Source organism: Mus caroli, unplaced genomic scaffold (assembly GCF_978045245.1).
Source record: "Mus caroli unplaced genomic scaffold, Mus_caroli_1 scaffold_16, whole genome shotgun sequence".
Lineage (NCBI taxonomy): Eukaryota > Metazoa > Chordata > Mammalia > Rodentia > Muridae > Mus > Mus caroli.
The window spans coordinates 5,236,086-5,263,627 of record NW_028227271.1 but is presented as its reverse complement, the minus strand read 5'-3'; the positions used below and the strand labels follow the sequence as shown (position 1 = coordinate 5,263,627).

Sequence of the window (27,542 nt, the reverse complement as noted above, 5' to 3'; positions counted from 1 at the left end):
TATGCTGATAATTCCAGCACTTGATGGGCAAGACAGGAAAATACTAAATTTAACATCATCCTCATACACAGAGTGAGTCTGAGGTTAGCTTGGGATACGTGAGATCCTATCTCACCTCCCATCATACTCTTATCCCCTCCCTGCACAAACAACAAACAGAACCATAAAGCAAGCAGAAGAAAACCAAAGCCCTACATCTGGTTTACACTTTTGGGGTGCTGTATTTGTTTAGTTAATTGTTGTGGGAAAGGATTTCCCTATTTAGCTCTGGCTGTCCTGGCACTCACTATGTAGAGTAGGCTGGCCTTGAACTCTCAGAGATCCTTCTGCCCCTGTCTCTCAATTACTGTGGCCTGCACCATCATGCCTGACCTCCACTTTGTTATGTATCTCTCCTGCTCACAAAACTGACTCTCAGCTTTGTAAAGGACTAATCTCACTCCCATGAAGTTTTAATGCCATTAAGTTCAGATCCAGCTCCTACTTGTATAACCTCAGACAGGTCACTAACTTTCATGTCTGTCTCCTCTTCTATAACCAAAACCAACTAGACCCATTTCACGAGTCTGTTAAGATGAAATCGAGCACTTAGTGGCAAACAGCATCTGACACAGTACCTACTCACTGATGCCATCAGTTTGAGACGTTCCTCACTACAACCCACTGAGACAAGAGCAGAGCCCACTCTCTGCCCTACCATTCCCTGCTCTCCACAGCTTTTCCTGCAGCCTTTCACGCACCGGGATTGCATATCCTTGTACTTCTCTCCAAGTCCCAAATTTAACCAGATATAAAACCTCTGCTACTCAGGCATCCAGCCATCTCCCTCTCAAAAGCTCTGACTTTCTGCTCACAGTGCTTTGCTGTTCAGCCAACGTCCTCGGTGTCCCACCTCCCTTACCTAGAGTCACTGCCAACCTGGTGATGAGCAGCATCACGCGTACACACCGATGTGAAGTTACCTGTGTCTGGGAAGAAACTGTTCGCCAGCTGCTGCTGCTGCATCGCCAGCTGCTGGGGCTTCATGCACATGGACGCTGGCATGGCACTCATGGGCTTCTGTGCCAACACTGGCTGTGAACTCTGCTGGGGTACCAGACCTGTCTGCCCCGCTTGCTGCCCACTTAGCATATGCCCTTGGTTAGACACCAAAGCCACGGACGGGGCCAGGCGCTGCTGAAGGGCATGAGCTGGTGGCTGGGTGGGCACCATCGACTGGCCCAAGCCTGGCTGCCGGGTACTTCCAAGACCTAGAGCAAGCTGCTGTGGTGGCCCAGGCTCATGTGGCAAAGGCAGTGCCTGGGCAGGGCCTGGTGTGGGAAGGAGGGCGTGCTGCTGCTGCTGCTGCTGCTGCTGCTGCTGCTGCTGCTGCTGCTGCTGCTGCTGCTGGGCAGGCAGCACAGTCTGTGCTGAAAGCTGTTGCTTCTTCTGTAGCTCCTTCTTCTCGTGCTCTAGTAGGTCCTCAATGAGAAGGGGCAACTCACTAGCTACCAATGAGCTCTCCATTTTGTCCAGTTCATCCCCAGCTGCTGCATGCCCACTGGGTAAGGTTAGGGCCCCACTTTCTAGCTCAAACTTTTCCAGAAGAGAGGATGCAGCTGGGCCAGTCAGTGAGCTGGGGTTCAGCAAGTGAGCTGGTGTTCCTCCTGTGGCCCCAAAGGGGCCCTTCTCAGCCGTGTGCCCACTGCTGGGGAACGATCCTGTACCCACTCCTCCTCGTGAGTCCCGGGTGCCCATCATGGTCTGTCCTGGCTTCAGACCCAGGCTGAGGGGAGTGGCAGGAGGGGCTGGTTCCACCTTGGGGGTATTAATGGTGAACTGGCAAGGAGAAGGGTGGCGCCCTCCCTCCTCCACTTTGGGCTTCACCTCAGGGAGCGCAGATGTTAAGCGAGGCTCAGAGTTATCTGGGGCAGGTGGAGGCCGCTCCTCGGGGCCCAAGGACACTGGCTCCACCCCCCGCAGCAGGGCTTCTCGCTCAGCCTTCTCATTTGCTGACTCCACCAGCCTTAGGTGCTCATTGAAGATGTCCTTCTTGTCCCCAGTATCAAGCTCAGGGTCAGTGTATGCTAGCAGGTCAAATTCATCTCCATTGAGGAGGTCATCCAGGTGGGGGTCATTCGTCTCCAGGTTTTCCAGGGTGCCCAGCTCATCATCACCCTTGGCTACATCCACACCCAGACCCAAGTGAGCAAGCTCTTCATCATCCTCCAGGGCCTTGTGGGCATCAAAGTCGTCATCCAGCTCAGGGTCCTCACAAGGCAACTTCCCAGCCTCCAAGGCCAGAGGGGGACGACTAAGCTCAGTGTTTGACGGTGGGCGGCTGACCAGCTCCAAGCCAGAGGCTAGAGCGGGGCCCTTGGCATGGGGCGTCTGATGAAGGCTGTTGTTCAGCTCGGGGGCTGGCAGGGCTGAAGGCTTTTGTGAGGGAAGGCCTGGAACAGCCAGGCTCCGAAGACCTTCAGGAGCCAGTCGATGGAGTTCCTCGCTGACTGGGTAAAAACGGGGCCTCTGAGGGGGTCCTTGACCAGGAAACGGAGATACCCCAGGTCCAAGTCCTTTCTGCACATTATGTCGCAACTCGATGAACTGAGCAGGGCCAGCGGGACCAGGAACTGGCTCAGCAGGGCCTGGAAGTCGGGTGGGGATTCCTGCCAAGGGGGAACCTAGTGCCTGGCGGCCAAGTTCAGGTCCAGGAGTTGAAGGGAATCGAGCAGACATGGCAAGTCTCATGGAGGTTGCTGCTGCTGCTGCTGCCTGCTGCTGCTGCTGCTGCTGCTGCCACAGTTGTTGTTGTTGTTGCTGCTGCTGCTGCTGTTGTTGCTGCTGTTGCTGCTGCTGCTGTAAGGGCAGGGACCCAGGATAGGGTGTTCGCTGGTAGAAGGCCTGGGAGCCTCCGACAAGTTGCCTGGAAAAATATGCAGTAGTCTATGAAAATCAATCAACATGAAGGTCAAGAATAGAGGCTTAGGCTAGTGAGGAACGACGGATGGACAGACAGACGAAACAGTGAGGGAAGAAAGGAAGAGCAGTCATAACAGAAGGATCGGTGATAGGGAGAAGACCTGAGGCAGAATACAGTGATAGTAAAATACGTCTCTCTCTCTCTACTGTCTCTCTCTCTCTACTCTCTCCTCCCTCCCTCCCCCTTCCCTTCTCTCTCTCTCTCTCTCATACACACACACACACACATGCACACGCACATACACACTCCCTCCCTCCCTCCTGGAACCTCACCTGCTGTTCATGTCCATGGAAGAAGGTGTGGCTGGTGGAAGTGGCCGGGAGAGCCGATCATCACTGGAGAAGGCCCCTGGGCCCAGCATGGGACCGCCTAGCTTGCTGGCAGGTAACCCCACAATGCTGCTCCTATCCTAGAAGACAGAAGCAGATGAAGGTGTAGCCACCTTCAGGACGCTGGCCCCTCCACCCCTTGCCAATCTACCTACCTGAGACCCAGTGAAAGGGGTCTGGCCTCGGCTCAGCTGTTCAAAGGCAGGGCTGCTAGGTTCAGCACCCCAGTTGCCTGGAGGCCCTACTGCACCTGCAGCTGCTGCAGCTGTTTCCTTCTCCTGCCGCAGGGTGTTCCGCTGGATCTGCTGTCGAATCAGCAATTCCCGTAGTCGCTGGCGCTGTCCAGGAAAACAGACAAGTCAGTCCAATCCGCTCTCGTCGCAGGGCTGGTGGAGAGGGTATGAGCATGGTGGGACCAGCTGTCGGATAGCCACTCACCTGCCGTTGCTTCTCCAGCTCTGTCTGGCTGAGGCTAGATATGCCTGCATCCTGGGCACTTGAGAGTTCAGGTGTTGCCAAAGAGCTACTGCTCATCGTAGCTCCTGGGTCTTCTCTCTTTTCCACTGGAGAGGTGATGCCTACCCTTTGTGAAGCTCCATGCGTCAAGTAGGGGAGGGATCCATCAGGTGTGGGAGGTGGCAGAACGGATGCGGGGCGTAGTGGGGACAGCCCATAGCCCTCCCCTGTGGGTCCACTGTTGGGCCCCAGGGGGCTGCCTGATGGGTGAAAGTTCCCCGTGGCTACTGCGTAGTTTGTGCTTTGAGGCTTGCCCAAGGTGGGGCCAGGCCCAAAATGGCTGTTGATCCCATGGGGTGAAGGGAGACCAGGCTGAGGGACAGGGGGTTTTAGGGAAGGCTCCCCTACCCCCTGTGGGAAAGTGAACCGCATGGGAGATGGGGTGCCCACAAATGTGCCTGTCCCGGGAGAACGGGCAAAATTAGTGGGCTGCCCACTTGGGACCTTGGCATGGAGCTCACCTGCTGGGCCAGAGGGCAGGGCTGCTGGGAAGCCCCCAGCTCCCAGTGGAGTGTGGGCTAGGGGCCCAGCCTTAAAGGCAACTTCAGGGGGCTGGGGCCGGGGTGGCTTATGCAATGGGGCAAAGGGATCACGGGACTGAGGTCGTGAGGGTGGACGAGAATAAGGGTCAGGGGACTGGAAGCGAGGGGTTACAGGGGATGGGCAGAAAGCCTCAGCCGACAGAGGACGTGGGGTCAGTGGGGACTGGGAACTGGACTGGGACTGAGGACTAGCGGGCACTCTGGAGAAAGGGTCAGAGGGCAGTGATCGGGGAGGCGGGGCACAGCAGCTCTCAGGAGGTGGTGGTTGGGGCCGAGGAGTCAATGGGGGCTGGGCATAGGGGTCGGGGTATGGGCCAGAACGAAAGACATCTGGATGGCTGGGAGGTGAAGGGGCCAAAGCCTGGGCAGGGGGTGGCTCCTGGGCCCGCAAGCCCAGACCCGGGCTCTGGGGCTCTACCTGAGATGCCCGAGGGGTTAGGGGGGCTTTGAAGACATCAGGTGCCTTTAACTCCAGGCCACCCAGGTGGGGGCCAGAAGAGGGTGAGTCAACACAGCCCAGGTTTGGGGGACCATAGCCAGGAGAGGATGCCCCAAGCTCTTCCTTCTTCACTTCTAGGGACTTCCGGGACTCCCCAAAAGGTGGGGGTGAGAGCAGAGGCTCAGAAGCCTTGCCTCCTGCTACCCCTGGGCTCTCAGGCACAGCCAGGTTGTCCAGTGAGGGGCAGCGAGGTTTGAGGAAGGGGTCAGGCGTGGAAGGCTGGTGTCTGGGGGTACCCGGTGGGGTAGTATGAAATTCCCCTGGCTGGCCAGTCCCAGGTCGAGTTGTGGTACCCAGCATTGGGGGATGGACAGGGGCTCCAGTGGGGCTTGGGTAAGGAGGATAAGTGGGTGGTGCCGCAGAGAAGCGGGGCTCCGGGGCGTAGGCAGGGGCCAGTCCAAAGGGGTCCTGCGAAGGCACTTGGGCGGGCACCTGGGGCGGGAGCTTGAGGAAGAGCTCACCAGGTGAGTCAGGGCCGGGTACTGTGCCCGCTGGTGGCTTCAGGAACCCGTCCGCAGAGGTAGACAAGCCAGCAGGGGTGGTGGGGCTGCCAAGGAAAATGGTGGGGGCCGCAGCAGGGGGCGGACTGCCCAGTGCCCCTGGCTGGGAGGGAATTCGGAGATGGAGGGCCGGTCGATCAGTCTTACGGGCTATGTCGCCCATCTTGGCTTGCTTGCTGATCTGGCTCTCAGCCTGCTACAGAGAGAGCAAGTGGAGCAGTCAGGCTGCTGACTGAAGGCATGACCCGCGTCCCCAGTCCTAGGAAGGCCGCCCACTCACCTTCTGCACCTTGCTGATGCGGTGAGCAGCCCGGTTATCTTTGGCCTTTTGCTGAGGGACACAGGACAGGACACAGGGCTTAGCAACTCCACCGCAAGCCCAGCCCCCATCTCCCTATCAAACGGCCTCCCCAGAGCTCAGTCCCTCCTCACCCCGCTGCGCAGAGGATGACAGGAGAACAAGGACCTGAGGTAAGCCACTAAAACGCTTCCACGCCAGGCCTGAAGCTCGCCCGTGCTCTTACCAGGTAGGGGGCTTTGTCAGCGGCTGGAACCTTTCTCCAGAGCTTCATGATTTGTTTACATCGGCTAGACCAGTCTGGGGAGCAGGAAGGTCAGGTCAGAGGGGACCCCGCCACCTATCAGGCTGTTTCCCTTGCCCTCGCCCAGAAATACCTGGGTAATCTTGCTTGAGATTAGGAAAGTTAATGTTGGCATAGAGAACAGGTGAGATAGTGGAGAGCTGACCCAGCTCCTCGTCTTTTTCCCAACGCTGCAGACTCCGCTGGTTATAGGACAGCCCGTCGCCCTCGCCCTCTGTGGTAGGCGTGGTGGGGGTGGAGGGTGTGGTGCCCCCTGAGCCTGTCCAAGGGCTGTCTGGCTCACCGGGTTCTGGGCTAAAGAAGCCCCCGCGCTCCCTGGGGCGCAGGGGCAGAGAGTCACATAGGGCAGGGATTTCAAGGCTTACCCCAGACAAACTGAGCAGAAAACCCCACTTAAGGAAGGCAGGGCAGACAAGGGAGTTGTCTCTTCAGTGGCTCAAAGTCAAAAGGAGGCAAGGCAGGCACCCACATGGAGGGAGACGACAACAGGACCACCCAAGACAGTTAAGCACAGATACCAACCTAGAATCCAAGAAGGGGGATTGGCAGAGGCCTGGGTAGGAGTCCATCGGGCTGCTGGAGGGGAGACTGCCCAAAGCGAGTCCGCCTACAAGAGCAACAGGATCAGAGAAAAGGAAGCTGCCGACCTAATCAGGTAGCAAGCTCAGCTATGGCAGACTTGGAACCACCCCCTCCCTGCCTTAAGTACCTTGGAGAAAGGGCCTCTGCAGTGGTGTTCGGCCACCTTCTAGACCAGGAGTTCCACAACCCAAATGCTGCTCTCGTTCTGAGCCCAGGACATCCTTAAAGAGCTGCTGCAGGTCCTTGGACTCCATTTTGGGTAGTTCTGTGGAGAATGACGAGGAGCACACGCTGCTGAGCTGACCCCACAGGTCTACAGGCCACGGCCAAGGAGGGTAATAAGCAGGACTCTCCCGACAGAGCAGCACAGGTCCACTCCACAGATGGGCCCTTCCTTCCCACGCAGCACACCGTGTGAGCCTCACCTTCTGTGGGAATCCTGTCTAAGTCAGAGCTAAGCACTCCTTCACCTGGGGTGCCCGGCTTCTCAGGGTCACTGGGCACTGGGGATGCCTTTACACCCCCATCCTCAAGCCCTAGAATACCAGAAGAAGGCTTCCATCAGTGGTATGGAGGCACACACCACTCAGGCCAACACAAACCACAAGAGACATAGAACAGTGCCCAGGCTCCAACTCTGGCAGTGCTCAGGGGCAGAGCCTACTGATAACAAGCAAGACCAAATGAGACCCAATCCCCCCAGCAGTCCTCACCTGGTACATCAGCCGCGCCCTCAGGCCCATGGGACTCCTCATCTGCAACATCCGGCCCATCATCTCCTGTGAGCAACAGCCCCATTCCAGTCAGAGACTGGTGACGCCCGACACCCAGAATGGAGCCCTCTGCCCACCCCCCACCCCATCCCACCTCCAGACATCTTTGCCAACTACGAGGCAGAAGGTAAGCTGGACACCCCAGAGCACTTCCTCTTTATAGACTAACCTTTGTGCATGGCTGTCATAAGCTCCTTCCTATCCGAACCTCCATCGCCCCGGGGCTTTGAGGCTCCCAGTCCAAAGCCTGGCCGGCCCACCCCAACTGCAAACAGGGCCTTCCGACTCAGGTCCAGCAGGTCCTTTCCAAAGAAGGCTTCCTGCAGGAAAAGTCAAGAGGAATGATTTCTTGATGCCCGTGGACACAGCCCCTTCCCTGACCACAGGGAGTCAGAAACCTGCCTGCAGGTAAGCAGGAAACATGTCCTCCAGCTTGCTCTTTTTGCGCGCTCGTCGCTGTTGCTTCTTCTTCTCGTCCCCCTCAGCAAGGCTCTGTTCCACAGAGCCCTCTGCAGGCAGGTCAGCAGGCATCACTACAGACCAGAGACACGTAGGAGTCAAGCTTTCTGGAGACACCGAGCACGCTTCAACTCTGCCGGAAAACTCCTCCTACCCATGTCTTCATTCCCCTCCAACTGCTTTTCTCCACCAGCTTTCTCGAAGTGAGTTCACAGCCTGGCCTCTCTGGCACTGCCCCATGTGCTGTGGCCCCACCTTCCTCCTAGGCCCCACAGGAGCCCTCACCCGTCTCACCCTCATCGGGCTGTCCATCCCCACTCGACACCTCTGCCTGTGCAGCAGGCCCCCTTTTCACACGGGTGTGAGACTTCCGCTGCCGTACCATGAAACCACCAATGCCTGTGAGAAAGCAGAATCAAGAATGAGGAGCCACCAGAGCCTGTGCGTTGCCCCTCACTGCCCCCACGAAGCCACCGCAGGCCTCACCTGGCCGATAGGGTTTGCGCTTGCGCTTTTTGCTTTCCTCTGTCTCTTCTTTGCCAAGTTCTACATCAGGGCTGGCGGGGCCTTCTAGCTTAATTTCACATTCCATTTGCTCAACACCCCCTGCATGTAACAGAAGAAGACAGGCAGATCAGAGAAATGGGCCCTTTTTTCCTCGTCACATTGCAAGAGGGAACCCGGTAACCTGCCACAGTGCCACTTGAGCAAGACGAAGTGCTAGCAGAGGCCAGTAGTGGCTCTGAAGCCCCTACCCAGCACCCCAACTCTTCTGGGCTGTTTCTCCCGCTATCTGCCTTTCTCTGAGATCCCCAGCCCAACCTTCACCCTTGAGCAGATCGTCAGTGTCCAGGTCCCCATCCTTCTTGTCATCAGGGCCAAGGGCATCTGAGGGCTCAGAACCCTCCAGCCCTGCCTCGCCTGGGAGGCCTAGCCGTCCTCGCCGCTGGCGCCGCTTGTGCAGTGGTGACATGGTCAGGTTACGCAGCACCGCCATGCCAGTTTCTGTCAGCCACACACCCTCGAAGCGAAAGAACTGGGGCTCTGGACAACAGGGAAGAACATATGATCCCTGGACAGAGGCCCCAGGGAAACCGAAACTCCACATGTCAACCCATGTTCCCAATTGAGACACAGCAGTGACAGACAAGTCCTGTCGGTTCCTAAGAGCTGAGACAGCAGGCCACTGAAGCTCTACCAGTGACGGAGGGATTCTGAGGTGAGTGCTGTTGCAGAAGACTGCTATGTCCAGAACCTGTTAACCACAGGTTCACCTAACGGACTCTCTAGCTGCCAAGAGACAGGAAGAACTCTACTTGCTGAAGGCCAGCATTCTTGCTAAGAGTGGTGCCCACACTGTGGCAGGAAAGATGGCCGTGTCCCTTCTGTGAGAAGAAAGCCGTGCTCTCTTGAATGAGGTTCTTGTGTTAAGAAGCTGATTTGCCTGGTGCAATGAACCATGTCTGGGAATAGGAAAATCTTGGTTCTAATCATAACTTTGCCACTGACTAGACCGGAGTCTTTAAAGTTTATAGAGGTTGGAGCAGAGAAGATGGTCTACAGTCTTAGCTGGTTTGGGTATTCAAAATGTCTGTGGCTTACCTGGCTCTTTTACCTTCACAGGTACCAGCTCTGGTGGGGCAACGGGTACTGTGGGAAGGAGGGCAAACCAAAGGGAGCTTAGGACACTCTCCAAAGCAAGACACTCAACACCATCGGCCTCCTCCAACCTGATACTCACCCACAGGCTTCACCACATAGGGCTGGCAGGAAACACAGTCAAAGCCCTCATCGGCAGCCTGCTCCACCTCATCCTCTGTGAAGAGGCTCTCGCAGCCGGCATGCATCCACCTGGGGAGAGGAAGACGAGGCTGAGCACAGGCAAAGACAGCTGACAGCAGCACCCGGAGTCGACCTAAGGAGAAGGGATGACCTCACCGTTCACAGTGGCGACACTGGATTAGCAGGTCTTCCTCCACATAGGGAGCATGGCAGACAGGACAGGTCACCAGGCTGGCACATGGCCCGCAATGTGTGTAACTATTCTGCCATTCGCAGTGGAAGCCAGGGGAGGCGGCCCCACACTGCATGCACGACACGCACCTAGTAGAAGCACAAAGACCTTCAGCCCCTGCACTGGCTGGTTTGGTGTCAACTTGACACAGCTGAGTTATCACAGAGAAAGGAGCTTCAGTTGAGGAAATGCCTCCATGAGATCCAACTGTAAGGCATTTTCTCAATTAGTGATCAAGGGGGAAAGGCCCCTTGTGGGTGGTGCCATCTCTGGGCTGGTAGTCTTGGGTTCTATAAGAGAGCAGGCTGAAGCCGGGCGTGGTGGCGCACGCCTTTAATCCCAGCACTCGGGAGGCAGAGGCAGGCGGATTTCTGAGTTCGAGGCCAGCCTGGTCTACAAAGTGAGTTCCAGGACAGCCAGAGCTATACAGAGAAACCCTGTCTTGAAAAACCAAAAAAAAAAAAAAAAAAAAAAAAAAAGAGAGCAGGCTGAGCAAGCCAGGGGAAGCAAGCCAGTAAAGAATATCCCTCCATGGCCTCTGCATCAGCTCCTGCTTCCTGACCTGCTTGAGTTCCAGTCCTGACTTCCTTTGGTGATGAACAGCAGCATGGAAGTGTAAGCTGAATAAACCCTTTCCTCCCCAACTTGCTTCTTGATCATGATGTTTGTGCAGGAATAGAAACCCTGACTAAGACAGCACCCAACCTAGGATCCCAGAGGCGGGCGACCCCACTGAGCAGCAGCCCAGCGGGCTGGTCTCTTTTACTGCTAACTGTATCTGAGGTCATTCACCATCTCCCATCGGAGCCCAGGCTGCTTCTCCTTACCACTTGCACTTCCAGCCACCCTTGGGCACAGTGAGCAGTGGGGGATCCAGGCAGTATGTATGGTAGCTAATGTCACAGTCATCACAGAGCAGCAGGCGCGAAGGATCGGAGGCCTGGCCGCACACCTCACACACGATACACTCCACACAACGCCAGCCCTTCAGCAGCATCACCTTGGTGATCTGGTGGAGAAAAGGAGATGCCTCAGCTCTGTGTTGGGGAGGGATGCGAAGAGCTTACACAGCTGAAGGCAGACCTCTGAGCAGCCAGAGGGGTTTGCACAGAGCACTCTTGACACCAAAGAGCGCCTCTCCAGAGGCTTCTAGGAGTTGGGCTGAACAGAAATCTCCAACCACAGCCCCCACTGAGTGAACACCACATCTGTCATTACGCAAGCACCAAACTAACGACAGAACAAGGGTCATTTCCCTCAATTTTCTTCACCTTTAGAACCTGTTACTAAAACAAGCTAATAAATGTTACTAGTGCACTAACTAATAAATTGGTAGTTTTTAGAAAAACCCAAAGGACCTTAAGTTAAAGACAATGCTATCTATTTGTACATGTGGAGCTCCAGTGTCCATTCTCTGCTCTGGTTCCAGACCATACCATGGTTTGGTTCTGTTATCTGTTTGGTTTGGTTTGTTTGAGACAGGGTCTCACTGTGGAGCTCTGGCTGACTGGGAGCTCACTGTGTAGACCAGGCTGACCTCAAACTCACAAAGATCCGCCTGCCTCTGCCTGGATTAAAGGTGCCATACCTCCTGACCACAGAGCATGTTTTCTACTAGTAAGTGTTTTCTACAGTCTGCATTTACACAACGGACTGAATTACACTGACAAGGATTGGCCTATGGAAAGAAACTACAATGTCTGCTATAAATTCCAAAGCACCTTTCTCTGAATTTGACAGGACTGACAACTGATCAATAACTTCCAAGAGCTACTTTAAGAAATCAAGTGTTAGCCGGGTGTGGTGGCGCACGCCTTTAATCCCAGCACTCGGGAGGCAGAGGCAGGAGAATTTCTGAGTTCGAGGCCAGCCTGGTTTACAGAGTGAGTTCCAGGACAGCCAGGGCTATACAGAGAAAACCAAAAGAAAAAAAAAGAAAGAAATCCAGTGTGAGGCTGTGAGGTGGCTCAGCAGACGAAGGACCCTGCCACTGAGCCTGATGACCTGAGTGTGATCCCTAGAATCCGCATGGTGAATTCTACAAGCTGTCCTCTGACCTCAACAATTACACCCTGACATACATGTTCCCCTTCGCCCACCAGACAGATGTAGTAAAATAAAAAATCAATAGTGTGCGGGAATAGGGTAGTGGAGAACTGACTCTACCCACTGCCCACACACTCCCGGCGCTGAGCTCACCTTGCTGTTGACACAGTACGGGTGATAGCACTGAGAACACTGTGAACAGGCCAAGAGGTGGCCCTCAGCGCCCCGGCCAAAGCTGCCGCACACCACACACATGTCCTGCAGAGGAACAAAGACCCCAATGTGCAAGCATGCCTCTGCCTCTCTGTCTTCTGTCTGTCTCCCTATCCCTATGTCTGTCTGTCTTGGGGTGGGGGATGAGAACAGTATATGGAGGGAGTCAAAGGTCTTCCTCTATTATATTCTACCCCCTTTTTTGAGACAGTCTCTCACTGAACCCAAAGTTCACAATTCCAACTAAGCTGGTTGGCCAACAAGCTCCTGGGACCAACCTGTCTCCTCTCCTAACACTGGTACAGGCGTGTAAGGCCATAGCCAGCTTTTAAATAGATCCCAGGGATTTAAACTCAGGTCCTCTTGCTTGCAGAGCAAGCATTTCTCCAAAGCCATCTACCTAGCCCTGCAAACATATCTGTTGTCCCTGGTCCCAGGCAAAGACCAGGGAGTCAATTAGAAGCCCATCCCACAGCATTAAGACAGTCACTATGTCACCAGGGATCCCCCTGTATTTCCCTCCCAAAACAGAGAAGCTGCGCCTCCCTAGGAAAACTTCCTACTCTACTCTAATCTAGTAACTAGATATACAGTCTAGCATCAGTTTAAGCAGGTATAGGAAGACCAGCTAGGGTAGAGACTTGTCTAAAAAAGAAAAGTAGGCTCAAGATTACCTGGGGGTGACTGTACTGGCTATACAGGCTCCCCGGACTCCATTTCTGCCCTTTTCACCATGCAGCATTAGCAAGCCACCTGGACCACCTCATCAGCAGCCATCGCAACAAGCAAACTGGGGCCCTGACTGTCCCCATCCACCTTCTTAGCCAAGTAAGCTCATGAGCAAGCACACACACACACACACGCGCATGCACTCGCGCGCACACACACATGCATGCACACACATGCGCACATACACACACGCACACACGCGCGCACACACGCACGCACGCACGCGCACACACACACACACATGCATGCACACACACACACACATGCATGCACACACACGCACATACCATGCACGTGTGCACACACACATGCACACGTGCACACACGGGGCAGGGGTAGGAGGAAGCAAGAGTGCACTCAGTATGCCTCTCTCACTGCTAAAGCTGGGCCGTCCTAACTCCATACAGTACCTGCATTAGAACAAATTTGTCTGTGTTAGAGAACAGAACCACGGTATTTTGCATGGTGTCATCGTCTTCCTCCTCCTCCTCCTTGCTAGGAGAACTATCAATATCAGCCACCTTAATAAGCAGAAAGTTATAGAGAGTGAGGAAGGAAAGTCTGCCTCAGCTAAGCCGCCCTCTTTCCCATACACAGAGGAGAGGTGTGCATGCCTGGCTAAGCTAAGGCCTAAGAGGCAGACCACTCAGATTCCCCTACTGGGACCCAACGGCAGAGGTTTCAAGAATCCTCAGAGCCAAGTAGTCAGACCCTTGCTAGCAAACATCGGACTGACAGGATTCTAAGCGTGCTTAACTCTTAAGGAGCGTGTGAGGCATGCTTAAGGGGTGAGACTTGGGGGTGCGGAGCCTGTCCTTACTACCAGTGTCTCAACGGAAGAAGTGGTCGACTTCAGTCGGGCCCGTCCTCTTCCTCGGCCTCCATGTGCTGCTCCTCCACGAGGCCGGCGTCGTCCTGGGAAACTGCTGCTCCGACCCTAAGTGATGGAAGGGACCTATTACAGGGAGGACTGCGTGTGCTAGGCCCACAGGCTTGGAGGGAAAGATGACAAATGAAGTGTCTAACAGCTTTTTAAAAATGACCCAGGTGTCCCACTCAGAGGACAGAAAAGAAGTCAAGTTTCCAAGTATCGACAAATACTAAGTGAGTAATGACCAAACCAACCTCGCCTCTAAGAACAGCCACCATGGGAGAAGAGCAAAACCGAGCAATGCCTTCCTTCCGAGTACCACGTTTTTGGTCCCAGTTGGTTCATGAGGCCATGAACCTGGGTGAACCATTTACCTCCTCTATGCATAGCAGTCAGCTAGGCAGCTAAAGGTTCTATGCAGTCCAGGCTGCAGGAAGTCAAGTGCAGAGCCAGCGCTGGGCTGTGACTCACGCATGGCAGCATGAGCTTGGGTGCATCCAGAGGCTCTTACCTGTTTGATTCGGGACCGGGCAGGGGAGCTGCGCCGCCGCCCTTTGTCCCCCTCGGCTTTGCCTCCACTGGTTGCTGTCCCAGTGTCACACAGCAGGGAGTCGTCCGTCTCTGGCAGAGAGTCAGTGCAGAGGCGTAGGGAGCCCTCATCTCGGGCAGGACTAACATCCGTGGATACTCCCAGCTCCATGGACAAGGAGCCGCCCCCCTCGGGGTCAGGGGAGCCCAGCAGAGGCTCTGAACCAGGAAAACTGGCACTGGCATCGCCCTGGCTCAGGTTAGAGATCTCATTGACGATGTCAGATTTGATGAGAGTGGGCGGCATGGGGGCCATTGGTGCACCAGGCTCCTCCTGCTCTTCACAGGGTGAGCCTTGCCCTGCCTGCTTGCATTCTGGGCCATAGACCTCCATAGGGGTCACAGGGGTCAGCTCCTCGGGGTCCAGGAGCACAGGAGAACCTTTAAGTTCACCAGCCAAGCTGCCAGACATCTGTCCAGTCCGTGACTGAGATGGATCGGCATCAGTCCCATCTAGAGGGGCTGTGTCTTCTCCCAAGCCAGAGAAGTCATCCAGGGCCGGGGCAGGGCTGGGGGCGGGGCAAGAAAGGTCCCCCAGAGGGGACGGCAGGGGACTGGTGGCCCTGGGTTCCAAGGCTGGGCACTCAGGTTCTGGGCCTTTATCAGTCTCCATCTCGTGCAGCTCAGCTTCATCTGAGACATCCACTGCCTTCTGCACAGGACTCAGCGGAGAGGGAACAGAGAGCGGCAGAGCAGGAGGTGAGCAGTGGGAAGGAGGGGGGGTCGGAGGAGGCAAGGAGTGCGGAAGGACCGGAGAGCAGGGCGGAGGGAGGCGCTCCATGAGGATCGGAGAGGCGGGTGCCAGGGGGGAGCCTGGAGATGGGGGGAGGATCATCGGGGGCACAGGCTCAGGGTCAGTGCAGTTGGCTTCCGGTGGAGGGCTGATAGGTGTCTCGAGGATGGGGGCAGCCAACGGTGACTCAGGGTCACTGTCCCCTTTGGCACCAAAGGGGTACTCTAACTCCCCCAAAGGAGACAAGGCTGGAGGGGCTGCAGCTGGGATAATGGGTGAGAGTGGAGGAGGAAGAGGATCTGGGGAGGAGAGAAAAAGAGGCTATGAGATTAGATGTGCCATAACGTGTTAAGACTGCCCCCAGAGGAACGGGACACTAATACCGCCTTACCTGGTGGCATCAGCTGAGGTGACAAGACTGGCTCCCCCGACAGGGACAAGGGCAGCTCCTCAGGAAGTGGGGATAGAGGTGGTTCCCCAGGCTCAGACAGGGCTGGCTCTCCAAGCATGGGGGATAAAGGTGGCTCCCCACTTGGGGAAAACAAGGACAGCTCCTTAGGTGCAGAGCTCTGGCTTGGTTCCTCAGGAGGCTCTGCAGGCTGAGGAGGTCCATTTAGTTCCTCAGGCTGTGGGGACAAGCATGGCTCCTCAGGCATGGGGGACAGGCAGGGCTCCTCAGATTGGGGAGACAGGTGCAACTGCTTAGGCTGAGGGGACAGGTGTGGCTCCTCAGGCTGAGGGGACAGGTGTGGCTCCTGAGGCACAGGGGACAAGCGTAGCTCCTCAGGCTGAGAAGACGGGCCTGGTTCTGCAAGCACAGGGGACAGGCATGGCTCCTCAGACTGTGGGGACAGTGGCAGCTCCTCAGGCTGGGGACAGAGTCGGGGCTCCTCAGGCTGAGGAGACAGGTATGGTTCCTCGGGCTGAGGGCAGAGTCTCAGCTCCTCAGGCAGTGGCGACAGCGGTGACTCCTCCATCGGCAAGGACATGAGTGAGTCCTCTGGTGGTGGTGAAGCAGGTGAGTCTTCCCGGGGACGGGACAGTCGGGAGGCTTCAGGTGGAGGTGAGGCAGGAGAATCCTCGGGTGGTGGGGACAGTCGGGAGGCTTCAGGTGGAGGTGAGGCAGGAGAGTCCTCGGGTGGTGGGGACAGGGGAGATTCCTCGGGTGGTGGGGACAGCCGTGATACCTCAGGCAGAGGTGACAGATGTGACAGGACAGGCAGGGGCAAGAAGCAGGACACCTCAGGTGGGGGGGACATAGGTGAGTCTTCAGGTGGGGGAGACATAGGGGAGTCCTCAGGGGGTGGGGACAGCCGTGATGCCTCTGGAGGTGGGGACAGAGGAGAGTCCTCAGGTGGAGGAGATAGGGGAGACTCTTCAAATGGTGGGAAAAGACGAGATGCCTCAGGTGGAGGGGACATGGGTGACTCTTCGGGTGGAGGGGACATGGGTGACTCTTCGGGTGGAGGGGATAGGCGAGATGCTTCAGGTGGTGGAGAAGAGGGCAGTTCCTCTGGTGGAGGGGACAGAGGAGACTCCTCAAATGGTGGAGATAGGGGTGAGGCTTCAGGCGGTGGAGACAGGGGTGTGTCTAGTGCAGGAGATGGAGGGCAGCCCTCCAGTGGAGAAAAAGGTGACGACTCAGGTGGTGGAGAAAGGGGCGACTCCTCAGTTGGTGGGGACAGGCGAGAGGCCTCAGGTGGTGGAGATGTGGGTGATTCTTCAGGTGGTGGAGACAGGGGCGACTCCTCAGGCGGGGGCAGCAGTGGCATCTCCTCATGCAGGGGAGCCTCCAACTGGGCTTCAAGTTGGGTCCCTGCTCTCCCTGCAGACACAATATATCATCTCCCTACCTAGTTCAGATGTAACTACAGAATGTGCAGGGTCTGAGGCAAAGCAAAAACTGACTCTTGCCACAGAACCAAGGATTAATTTCAGGGACCTTCAAGTCCTACTCACCTAGTGGTTTGGCTTCACATTGCAGGGGCACCAGTTCCTTGGGTTGCATAGAGGTCACATGCCCACCCTTTGGCTGCCCTTGGCATCCAACGTACAGAGCATCAGGTGCATCAATGAGGATCTCACCAGGCTCTGGGGGGGACAATCTGCAGAGGGCACAGGGGAGCAGGCACTGTGGCTCTCTCCAGCTAACAACTCCTAGAGAGCCTCCTGGGACGAGGCATCAATGAGGTGGACTGCACTGCTGACTGGCTGCCTGTTTAACATGGCCCCTCCAGGCTCACCGCTCCCAATGCCCCGTCCCAATCTCAGTTGACACCACTTACCTGCTACAGACAGCTGGGTGCTGCTCGGCAACAGAAGTGACAGGCTGGCTTCCCTGGGCTTTATGACATCGGTGACAGAGTGAATAGTTCTCAAACCACTCAGAGTTGGGATTCAGTTCTGCTGAGCCGGCCCCACAGGCCCGACATAGCCGGCATGTCTAGGGAATCGAGAAAGCAAGACAGACTCTAGTCAAACCTCACCTGGAGACAGAGGCATGCATGTGACCCATTAAACTCAAGACAACTGTAGAGATGCTAAAGGCAGTGGCATCTAAAGATACTCACCTTACATTTCCACGAGTGAGCAGGCAGGTCCTCCATAGGCGGTTTTAAACAGAAGGTATGATACCCTTTGTCACATGTCTCACACACCAACATTTTAGAATCATTCCCAGGTTTCCTAGAGGGCACAGGACACATTGTGGGATCCTCCCTGGCCTCATTTTCTGTCCACACTTGGCATATGGCTACACTCTTACCTGCACGATTGGCACACTTTGCATTCAGGGCACTGCCAACCGGCACGCTTGCGGGCAGTCAGAGCAGTGTCCAGACAGGCTCCATGATAGTGATGCCCACAGCTGGTACAGAAGAGCAAGTCACACAGCTGCCCTGGCCCCTCACACACTGCACAGCGAGCCTCCTCTGCCGGAGAAAGGGAAGAAAGGTGTAGGTGAGCTACTGAGTGATGCAGAGCCAGCATGGATACTATTCTGTAGAAACCAGAGTATCTGCACACAGGCACATACAGGCAGGGCCCCTGTACTCACAAAGTTCGCATCTATATTACTGGGACAGAATGACTACAATTTTAGACTGAATAATGCTTTTTGGAGTACCAAAACCAAAGGCATGCTTGGCCCCTCATTTGCTCTTCTCACCCAAATGTGCAGCTCCATCACTGTGCTCTGGGCAGAGCAGCTGCAGGGTTTTCATGGATAAGAAGGAGCCACTGGCAGTTGCACAGGGAAAGTGGTAAAGCCGGGAACATCCGGGTGAGCGGCAAGGAACGGAGGCACCGAACCTGGCGCAGTGGGAGCAGCGCTGCAAGGATGGGCAGAGCCTCAGAGCCGGCCGGCTTGGACAAGGTTAGCCACTAGACCTTCCCCAGGCCTGCCCACTCCTCCCTGACTCCCCTCACCTACGCAGTCATCTCATCTTAACCCTACCTGTGAGATCCCTGAGAAGATGGCCTTGTCCACACCACACAGTTCTGGGCCCTCCTGCCCCCATACGCCTGCTGACCACGCTGCACACCAATGATGTGCCCAGCAGTGCCCTTGATAGGTGGGATGAGGTAAACAGAGGAACAGGTTAACACTGTGACCGGTAGCTCAGGATGGCCCAGCCTCTACCCCGCTTCCAAACCAGCTCACCTCCAGGCTCTCCTAGGTGGGCAGGCGTAAGACCCTCAGGGAAACCAATTTGTGATGCGTTCTCCTTGGGCAGCACTGCCTCACAGGGACCTGAGTTTCCCCCAGAGGATACCACTGGAAACCCGGGCCAGTCAGATGGCAATTCAAAGCGCTGCAGCTCCCTTTGCCCATGCAGACTGGGCTCCCCGCAGTTACAGAGAGCACAACGCCGTGCTGGGCCCCTACTGTGGACACACAGACATCAGCACCATGGCAGCCAGCACCCCCAGAACCCTGTGATCTAGCATACCCATGTATTCTACTCACATGTCTGGAAAGCCCCCACTCTCCAACCAAATCCCCATATGCCTATAAAGCCCTGTCTTCCACAAACAAGTTACCTGCAGTCATGAGGAGGCTTCTGAGGCCTGGAACCCCCAGAACTGGGGACGGAGACCTCCCCGATACACAGAATGGGAAGGTCTGGCTCAGTGGCACCAGGCTTCTCAGGGGCTGCGAGTCCATCAGCTGAATGAACAGACAGGAGATGGCATTAAACGTTTGTGTCAGAGAACAAAGTTCCTCAGATACCTGTACGTTTCAGACAAAGCCAGGATTTGTGCCGGGGCCAGAAATAAAGGGCTGCCCCCCGTGAGGAGCCGGGAAACGTGTTCTACTCACCTGCTGGGTCTGAATCTTTCTCTTCAGCAGGCGGCTTCCGGCTGTCCATCCCTCTCTCCGACTGGGCAGGGCCCTCTCGGGGAGACCTGTTGATGCCAAAAGATAGCCTGTATGTCCACTAAGCTTCCCCAGTGAGCCCTCTTCCCATTATAAAAAGTCAGTTAATGGTAAGCAGACCCTTAAGACATCAGACACACACCCTGTCTACAAACCTCTGTTGTAGTGACTAGGGAATTCATTTTCTGACTCTTACCCCCCCTACCCACTTCTCCTCCAAACACATACCTCCTCCTCTCATCCTGGATTCTCAGGTATCTTTTCCATTTTCACACTTCTGCCCTCCTCTGTAACAGTTCCTAGGGTGATCATTCCAACTAAAACTACATCCATTGTCTCTCTTTAACTCCTGGGCCCTATCTATTCCTTGGCCTTTATTCTTAGATCTCAGGTCCACTACCATCCTACAGCCTGAAAGTAGCAACCCACTTGACCCAGAAGTCTTAGTCATGTCAAAATCCCTCCTGCAAAAAGTAGAGTCCTAGGGGGTTGCAAGAGATTTAACACAACACTACACTAAAGGATAGCCGTGACTGGATCTCCACTGCTTTTAACAAGCGTATCCCAAATACAACAGGGGGAACCTCAATTGCCAGGCATATGAAACTCAGGACCACCACTGGCCCCAGCAATACATGAGCCCTGGGTCTCACCTAGCATGAAGGCCTCAGGTTTGTTGCCCTTAGCAACGCCAACTGCCCTTCTTCCTTAGATGCTCCTAGTAGTTAACAGAAGTGGGCCTTAAGAGTTACTGAGCATGTGTAAGCAGGCCTGGGGCTAAGCATGCTGGGAGTTGTAGTCTCAGGAAGCACATTGCTACTTGGAGGAGGGCTAAATGGGGCAGGACTTAACATAGCAGAATAGTTTCCTTCCTCTTAAGTCAAGCCGGGTTTCCAAATACTCGAAGAATTAACGGTCCCTCTTTCCTTTTTCATATAATCCAGTGTATCTCAAAACCAAATGAAACATGCTAAGGCTACATCTAAAAGCTTAAGACTCACACAACACTGGGTGTATTTTCCCTGACCTCCAAGGCAGCACACTTGAATACGAAGACTGAGAGGAGCCAAGAGTAAGAATTAGAGATGCTAGACCTGGAGGCACACACCTATAACACCATTACTTGGAAGACAGAAGCAGAGGGATCAAAGGCAAGTTGGAGACCAGCTTGATCTACAATGAGAGCTCTAGGCCAACCAGAACTCCACACTGAAACTGTTTAAACAGAAAAGAATTCCCAAGATTATGAATAGGAAAGAAACCCCACATAAGAAAGCTGAGGAGGATTAGCGCCTGCAGCTGTTGGTGAGAAGGGTGGGCCTTCTTCTCAACAAGAATCTAGTGCTTCTAAAGGCGGTGTGAGGTACATGAGGTAAGAAGACGCCCTTAAAAACAACTGTACATGATAAAGGTCTGAGAAATCCATCTCCCATGTTTTCCCCTCCCCTTGTTTAGTCAGTGGTCACACCAACCTGAGCACAGATAATCCTGTTCTCTAAAACTAGAAGGCAAATACCCTGGTCAATCACTTGGGGCTGAATAACAAGGGGAGCCCTCAAAGTGCCTGGCAATCAGTAAATCAATTCCCATCCAACGCAGACTCAGTTTCCTTCCCTAAGCCCACAGTTCCATTGCCAATGTTGGCGGCCCCCTGGAGCCACACAGAAGTGAAGATGCCTTTCCTTTCCCCCTAATGCTCTGACCCTGACAAGGAAGGACCAGCAGCAGCACCCAACACCCATTACCTCTTCCCAAGCCTCATGCACAACAACCCATCTGCAGGAAAGCAGGATGCTTATCTAGCCAGCTTACAGAGCAAGCTCTGAACTGCAAGAGGCCCTTACAAGCCACCTGTGGGAAGTGAACTAGAGCTCAAGGCTCAAGCCAGGACCCTCTACCTATTCAATCATTCAAGGCCTGCCTGGTCACAGCGAAGGTCCAAGAGGACTTTAAAGTTTCCTAAATGTTTGCATCTAACCATATCTTCCTAACAGATCCTCCACCAACTTTGTTCTCAGAGTTGAGGCCAAGGGAGCTACAAACAGCAACAAAGAGAAGTAGAAGGCAACAGTGATAATACAGTGGGTAGGAGGGCCGCCTGACACAAGGCCAGAGGGACACATTCCTCGGCCCTCCCCCAAGCACAGCTCACTTGCTCGCTTGCTCGAGCTCGCTCGCTTGCGCTCTCTCTCTCTCTCTCTCTCTCTGCTAAAGCTAGCACTGCCCAAGAAGGTACAGAAACTGCCTTCTCCATCTAGCCTTGAGGATCAAAGTAGAAACCCCAGCAAAGAGAGCACCCCACTTACAGAGCCATGGAAGGTCCAAGACTGAGCGGCAAACTCTCCTTTTTCTGTACCATAAAGAACCCAGGGACACCTCCAAGTAGCCTGAAACCTCAGCCCCTAACTCCTCAAGCTTTCAGCCCAGCATCTATACCAAAATACCAAGTGCCATAGCAATCAAGTCCCTGGAGGCTTTTGAGCAAATAAAACCAAGGGCTCCCCCGTCCCATCATTCACAGCCAGTAAACAGACACACACACATATATCCCAAGGGGGTTTTCCCTGGATCGAAACTAGGCTAATACCTGCGCCAGGCTTGCTCTGAGCTAGGGAGCTGACACCGCGGAGTCTTACATCTAAAAACACCCAAAACAGCCCAGAGAGGTGGCAGAGATTTACCCCACCACTCTCCTTCCTGTGTTCACCCTAGACCAGCAGACTTCACTCCATTTTCTCTGCAAGGGAGGAAATGGAGGCTTGGAGGGGTGAAAGGCTGGAGCAGGCCCTTGAGTGAACAGCTCTTCAGTGGGACTCAGGACTTCCTGGTTCCCAGCTAGAGAATCAAACCACACCTCTCTCCACCCCCACTTTCAGTCAGCCCTCTAGGAAGGATCCAAATGGTAACACATTGTCCCGGGGTAGCCTAGGGGGTCAGCCAGAGCTAACAAGGTACAGTCTCACCTAAGGATGTTATCTAAGAGCAGACAAGAGAGGCAGAGACCACAGATGACAGCTCACTTTACCCCGCACCCCTATGCCAACTCTCAGAAAGCTTTCAAGGGCAAACCCCCTGCTTTCCCCTTTCTGAGACAATACTCAAGGAGACCTAGCAAATGTATTTTGGAGGGGGTGGAATGAGGGAGCAAAATGCACTAGCCAAATCCCTGCTGGGCAACATGACAGGTGTGAGAGAGGCTGTCCCCAGCCCGGGGCCCAGAGGCTGAGGCGGGAGGCTCATACTGCACCCTTCCTGCTGTAGATACACACCCCTTCTCCCCAGCACCTCCTACCAGGGCTGGAAACACTGGCTTCCAGCAGAAAAGAGCACAAATAAAGTCATTTCTCCATCAAAGAGGCACAAGCTACCCTACTCTGCAGGGCCAGGGCAGCACCTGAGAACTATTTACCATTCCGTAGCCAGAAAAGCATTGTAGAGATCTGGCAGGGGCTTTCAGGATTGGCCAGGAACTCATGGGCAGCTAACTCTACACTAGGCCCAGAGAAAGCAAGAGACAAAAGCCATTTTTTTGCAGCCCACATTCGTAGAAAACAGATCTCAACGGCCTCCTCTATAATCCCCCGGGAGATTATGTCCATCCCAAGAGGAGGGGAAACGAAGCAGGCTAAGACACCACTAGGCCTTGCTGGGGTCACTTTGCCAGGCAGAGTAGTTAAGTTGAACAGCAGGGGCAGAGCTGCCCCAGCCCCACCTCCTTCATGCCCCAGCTCCCCTCTTCATCGAACCAGTTTCCACCCACCCTCCCCTCTGGTGAAGGACTCAGGGCTCCTTGAGTTTCCCACTGATTGTTTTGGGTGCCCAGGTAGGTAGGAACAACATTAAAGTCCAATCTGGCAGTATGTGAGACCTGGCAGTGGCACCCCCCCCACCAAGTTGCTCTGTCCCAAGGAACCCTGAGGGTGGGGGTGGGGGACAGCAGCCTGGGATTGGTGTTGGCATCAGGGCCTGGGTCCTCGTTTGGTCGAACTCCCTCAACACAAAAATAAACAGGCAGAGAGGCTATCTGGACATGTTCCCAAACTCCTGTAGTTCCCTGAACCCCCAATCTTTAAAGAGGCACACCCCAAGAAACCAGGCCTCAGTTCTGCCGTGGCAACTGGCTCAGATTCCCTTGACAGACCCTGCCAAAGGAACCCTCCCCAGCTCTGGCACCCCTTTCTCCAACCTAAAGGCCAGCCACCGGCCAAGATAGTCCATCTGGCTGTGCCCCCAGTCCAACCCTTTCTGGGCCCAGGCCGGGCGGACTTCACTCACCTCTTCACAGGGCGATCCAGAAATCCTCATCCGAGAACATGGCCAGAGCCCGGGCCGCTCCCCGACCTCCAACCGCCAGAGCGAGCACAGCCGCCCCCCACTCGGGGGGGCTTAGGGAGACCAAGAACGGTAAATCCAGGTCGGAGTGGTCACCCTTCCCCCGGGGGTTAAAAAAAAAAAAAAAAAAAAAAAAGCAAAAATCCAAGAGGGGTTCTCTGCCTCAGGTTCCAGCAGTTTAGGTTTCCATGAACAACCCCAGGGCGGCGAATCCCGAGCGGACACAAAGAGAGCACCGGTGGCTTTGATCTTGGGCGAGCAGGCTCCGCATCCGCGTCGCGGGGCGGCCTCTCAGTCCTAGGGCCCGGCCAGCGCCCCGGCCGCCCGCGCCGGGCTCGGGCGGAACGTCGAGGCTCTCCAGATGGAACGTCGAGGCGCCTCCCCAGCAGCCCGGAAGGAATGCCGCGCCGCGCCGCGCCGCGCGCCGGGCCCGGATGGAACGTGAGCCCCTCGCAGCCGCGCCGAGCCCCTCTCCCCGCCGGGCCGGCGCCCCGGGGCCGCGCGAGCTACGGCGACGCGGAGCCGGCGGGGCCGATCCTGACACACACCCAGCGCCGGGCTCCGCGACCCCGAGCGTCCCCCCTCGGCGGCTTCGAGCCCCCCACCTTCTGCTCCCCCCGGGGAAGGGAGGAGGGTTGGTGGGCGAGGAAGAGGAAGGGGCGGGCGGTGCGAGCCCTCTGCCCGCTCCCCTCCGGCCGCTCCAGGCCCAGCGCTCGCCTCCCTTCCCCTCTGGCCTCCGGAGCTGCCCCGCCCCCGGCCTGGCCGCCTGTGGTCCGCGGCACCCCCTAGACCCCCGGCAGGCTCTGATCGCGGGGGGTCTAGAGGTGCATGGTCCAACCCCGGCTCCCGGCGCCGGGGGGTCAGGAAACTGAGCGGAAAGTGGGGAACGAGGCAGCCATTTGCAACCGGAGAGGAAAGTAGTGCAGCGCGGCGCCGCTCCGCCTCCCCCCTCCGCCTCCTGCTCGGCCGGTAGGGTGGTTCCTGCGAAGAGGCTCTTTCCTCGCCTTGGAGCTGGGCAGCGGTCGTAGAGACTCGTGGAGCGTCCGGCGCGAGATCCAGGGGGCCCTTTTGCCTGGGGAACCCCACTCGAGAAGGGGAGAAAGGAGAAGAGGAGGCCCTATTTTGTGTTGGAGCGGGGCGGCGGAGGGGTACGGCCCTCTTGGAGGAAAGGCTGTGACTCTGCAGTTCTACGCACACGCTCCGGGATCCCTCCGCTGCAGATTAACCCCGACTGCGCCAGGCTGGCCGCCGGGCAGACACGTGGGAATAAAGCCCCCCTCTTCTTCGCCGCGGCCCAGGAGCTGCCTCCTTTACCTTCTGGGTGGTAAAGCTAGGATTCTGGCCACTTTTTAATTCTGTTCCCTAAAGTCACTGACCCTTGGAACTCCTTGCTTTGGCTGGGGGACAATCTTTGCCAAAGGGGGGGGGGGTGTGAAAAGAGAGCCTGGAGATTGGCCGCAGCTCTGCATCCTGGGAACTGGAGTCCGCAAATGGAGAAAGTGAGGCACGGTGCCTGGCGCTGCAAAGGGTGGGTTCTTGCCACGTTTGGGGGCCGGAAGAAAGCTGGACGACTCTCAGGTCTTCTAACTCCAAGACCCTTTGGTGTAGAAGTATTGTCGGTGTCCTCACGATACCCAGACAACCACTTCCCTACCAAAACATCAATATAGAGTGTCCCCACCCCATACTTAATTTTCCCGAAAATCTTCTAAACCTGTCTTATATTATTTCTTCTTCTTCTTCTTCCTTCTTCCTTAAACTAAGCTAAATACTCTGCTACTTGGTTGGAATATTGTTAATCTGAATAAGACCCTTGGCAAACTCCCGCACTCCCAAGTCTGGAAGGAAGGAAGACTAGAATTACCTTTCTGCATAGACTGTATATATGGAGTAAGCAGGGTGAGACAAATTAACTGTGTACTCGATACTTTATATCCCCCTCCCCTTCCCTCACCAACATTGTGGAATTATCTCCATATTACAAGTGAAAAGGCTGAGGCTACACAAGAAAAAATCGCCCAAGGAGTCACTCTGAGAAGTTAACGCATAGTGCAAACCAAAGGGGACATTTTCCCATAGATTAAAAAAGAAAAGAAAAGCTTTAAGGGCCTATAAGATGGCCCTCTGAGAGTAAAAGGCACTCACTGCAAAGCCTTAAGGCCTGGCTTCCATCCCTCTGGCCCACATAGTGGAGAGAGAGAACTGAATCTAAGTTGTTCCCTGACCTTCAAAGATCCAGGATGCTCCCACACACAAACACACATGATAAAATGAATGTAATTTTTTTAAAAAAAATTAAGAGAAAAGAATGGAGAGAAGCTGGCAAATGAGGTCTGAGGCTACTTGCCTGGGTACAGCATGGTTCATTCTGTGGAAATGAGCTGTATCCACAGGAATATAGCCACTTGGATACATGTAGCTATTGAATGCTTTGAAAGGTAAGTGGTGCAACTCAGTAACTTAGTTATAGCCATGATAGACCTAACCATGTGTAATTGGCCACATTAGACAGTGTGGCTTTGGCCATGGTTGTAGGCGAGATCAATAGTAGACACTTGCTGCTATCTATACATAGCATCAAAGTTTCTAGTCTGATCACTGAAGCCAATTTCAACAAAATTTCCAAAAAAGAAACTTCAGGTGACCCCACAACTATGTCAGCTATAGTACAAGTTTAATTAGGAATTGAAAAGCAGAAAGCACCTCCCCACTGCCTGTACTCAAAATGAAAACACTCCTACTAGAAGATAATACTAATTAATCTATGATGGACCATCCTAAACAGAGGGTAAATTACCTCAGTGCTTGGGGGGTACGGGGGATATGGTCTTACGTAACACTGACCTCTGGACAAGGTTACCTCTCAACTCACGAGATGAGATTCATGTTGCCTCTCCCTCCTGAGAGCTGGAATTAAAGCCCTGAACCACACCTGGCCCCTCATTGCCCACTTTAATCCTCTTGAGAAAGACTTCACAGTTATGTTTATAATAAATGTGTATTTCTGTGCAGCTCTGTGAACTTATATGTACCATATAGCTGCAGGAACCTCGAGAGTTTCAGAATAGGGCATCAGAGCCCTTCGAACTGGAGTTACAAGTGGTTGTGAGCCACTGTGTGGATCCTGGGAACCAAGCCTAGGTCCTCAAAAGCACGGAGCACTCACTCTTAACCTCTGAGCTCCAACACCCTTTTTAGTACAAGCTCTTACGCCAAGTTAGGCACTGCAATCCTGTGACCTAGCACTTGGGATGTGAAGGCCAAAGGCTGGTGAGGACTTCAAAGTCACCCTCTAAGCTAAGGTGGCTCCGTAGCTGGTTTGCTATCACACCTCATGAGTTTGACTCCCAGGACCCACATAGTGGATGTAGAAAACCAATTCCTGAAAGTTGTTCTCTGACCTCCACACCTGTACCACAGCACACCTGTTACACACACACACACACACAGAGTCTCATCAAAAGAACCACAAAAATCTCTAAAAGAAGCATCATGCTTAAGCTGGGCAGTGGTGGCGCACACCTTTAATCCCAGCACTTGCGAGGCAGGGGCAGGTGGATTTCTGAGTTCGAGGCCAGCCTGGTCTACAGAGTGAGTTCCAGGATAGCCAGGGCTATACAGAGAAACCCTGTCTCAAAAAACCAAAAAAGAAGAGGAAGACGAAGAAGAAAAGAAGAAGAAGAAAGAAGAAGGAGGAGGAGGAAGAGGACCATGCTTGTTTTCACATTCTGTGATTCACAACCTGGAATCTGTGATTCAGAGGTTGAGGTGATTGACTGCTCAGTGGCTAAGAGCACTCCCTGGTTGATCTCCCAGCAGACCTCGGTTTGGTTCCCAGAACCTACTGAGTGGCTCACACTAACCATCCCTAACT

The 27,542-nt window shown here is 54.8% G+C and overlaps 1 protein-coding gene across 7 annotated transcripts in view; it reads right to left on the bottom strand.

Moving 5' to 3' along the window:
- Kmt2d (lysine methyltransferase 2D) overlaps positions 1-23,792 on the bottom strand; it is a 38,693-nt gene extending 14,901 nt beyond the window's left edge. For 2 of the 7 annotated variants that reach the window (XM_085831510.1, XM_085831515.1), the window contains exons 1-35: positions 23,612-23,792; positions 19,280-19,365; positions 19,000-19,126; positions 18,620-18,843; positions 18,413-18,522; positions 18,125-18,287; positions 17,723-17,888; positions 17,529-17,643; positions 17,244-17,401; positions 16,918-17,063; positions 15,350-16,783; positions 14,149-15,257; positions 13,587-13,703; positions 13,177-13,287; positions 11,978-12,082; positions 10,606-10,787; positions 9,703-9,867; positions 9,506-9,615; positions 9,367-9,414; positions 8,587-8,808; positions 8,251-8,370; positions 8,059-8,163; positions 7,704-7,838; positions 7,475-7,621; positions 7,246-7,311; positions 6,958-7,068; positions 6,660-6,797; positions 6,473-6,557; positions 6,024-6,265; positions 5,873-5,946; positions 5,629-5,679; positions 3,730-5,544; positions 3,447-3,629; positions 3,235-3,371; positions 963-2,905 (exon numbers count right to left, since the gene is read on the bottom strand). In XM_085831510.1, the coding sequence (XP_085687636.1) occupies positions 963-2,905; positions 3,235-3,371; positions 3,447-3,629; positions 3,730-5,544; positions 5,629-5,679; positions 5,873-5,946; positions 6,024-6,265; positions 6,473-6,557; positions 6,660-6,797; positions 6,958-7,068; positions 7,246-7,311; positions 7,475-7,621; positions 7,704-7,838; positions 8,059-8,163; positions 8,251-8,370; positions 8,587-8,808; positions 9,367-9,414; positions 9,506-9,615; positions 9,703-9,867; positions 10,606-10,787; positions 11,978-12,082; positions 13,177-13,287; positions 13,587-13,703; positions 14,149-15,257; positions 15,350-16,783; positions 16,918-17,063; positions 17,244-17,401; positions 17,529-17,643; positions 17,723-17,888; positions 18,125-18,287; positions 18,413-18,522; positions 18,620-18,843; positions 19,000-19,126; positions 19,280-19,328 (10,213 nt within the window). In that variant the 5' untranslated portion in view covers positions 19,329-19,365; positions 23,612-23,792. The remainder of the gene's footprint in view (positions 1-962; positions 2,906-3,234; positions 3,372-3,446; positions 3,630-3,729; positions 5,545-5,628; positions 5,680-5,872; positions 5,947-6,023; positions 6,266-6,472; positions 6,558-6,659; positions 6,798-6,957; positions 7,069-7,245; positions 7,312-7,474; positions 7,622-7,703; positions 7,839-8,058; positions 8,164-8,250; positions 8,371-8,586; positions 8,809-9,366; positions 9,415-9,505; positions 9,616-9,702; positions 9,868-10,605; positions 10,788-11,977; positions 12,083-13,176; positions 13,288-13,586; positions 13,704-14,148; positions 15,258-15,349; positions 16,784-16,917; positions 17,064-17,243; positions 17,402-17,528; positions 17,644-17,722; positions 17,889-18,124; positions 18,288-18,412; positions 18,523-18,619; positions 18,844-18,999; positions 19,127-19,279; positions 19,366-23,611) is intronic. The other 5 variants (XM_085831514.1, XM_085831512.1, XM_085831513.1 and 2 more) reach the window with 5 other exon arrangements.
- Between the last annotated feature and the right edge of the window lie 3,750 nt (positions 23,793-27,542).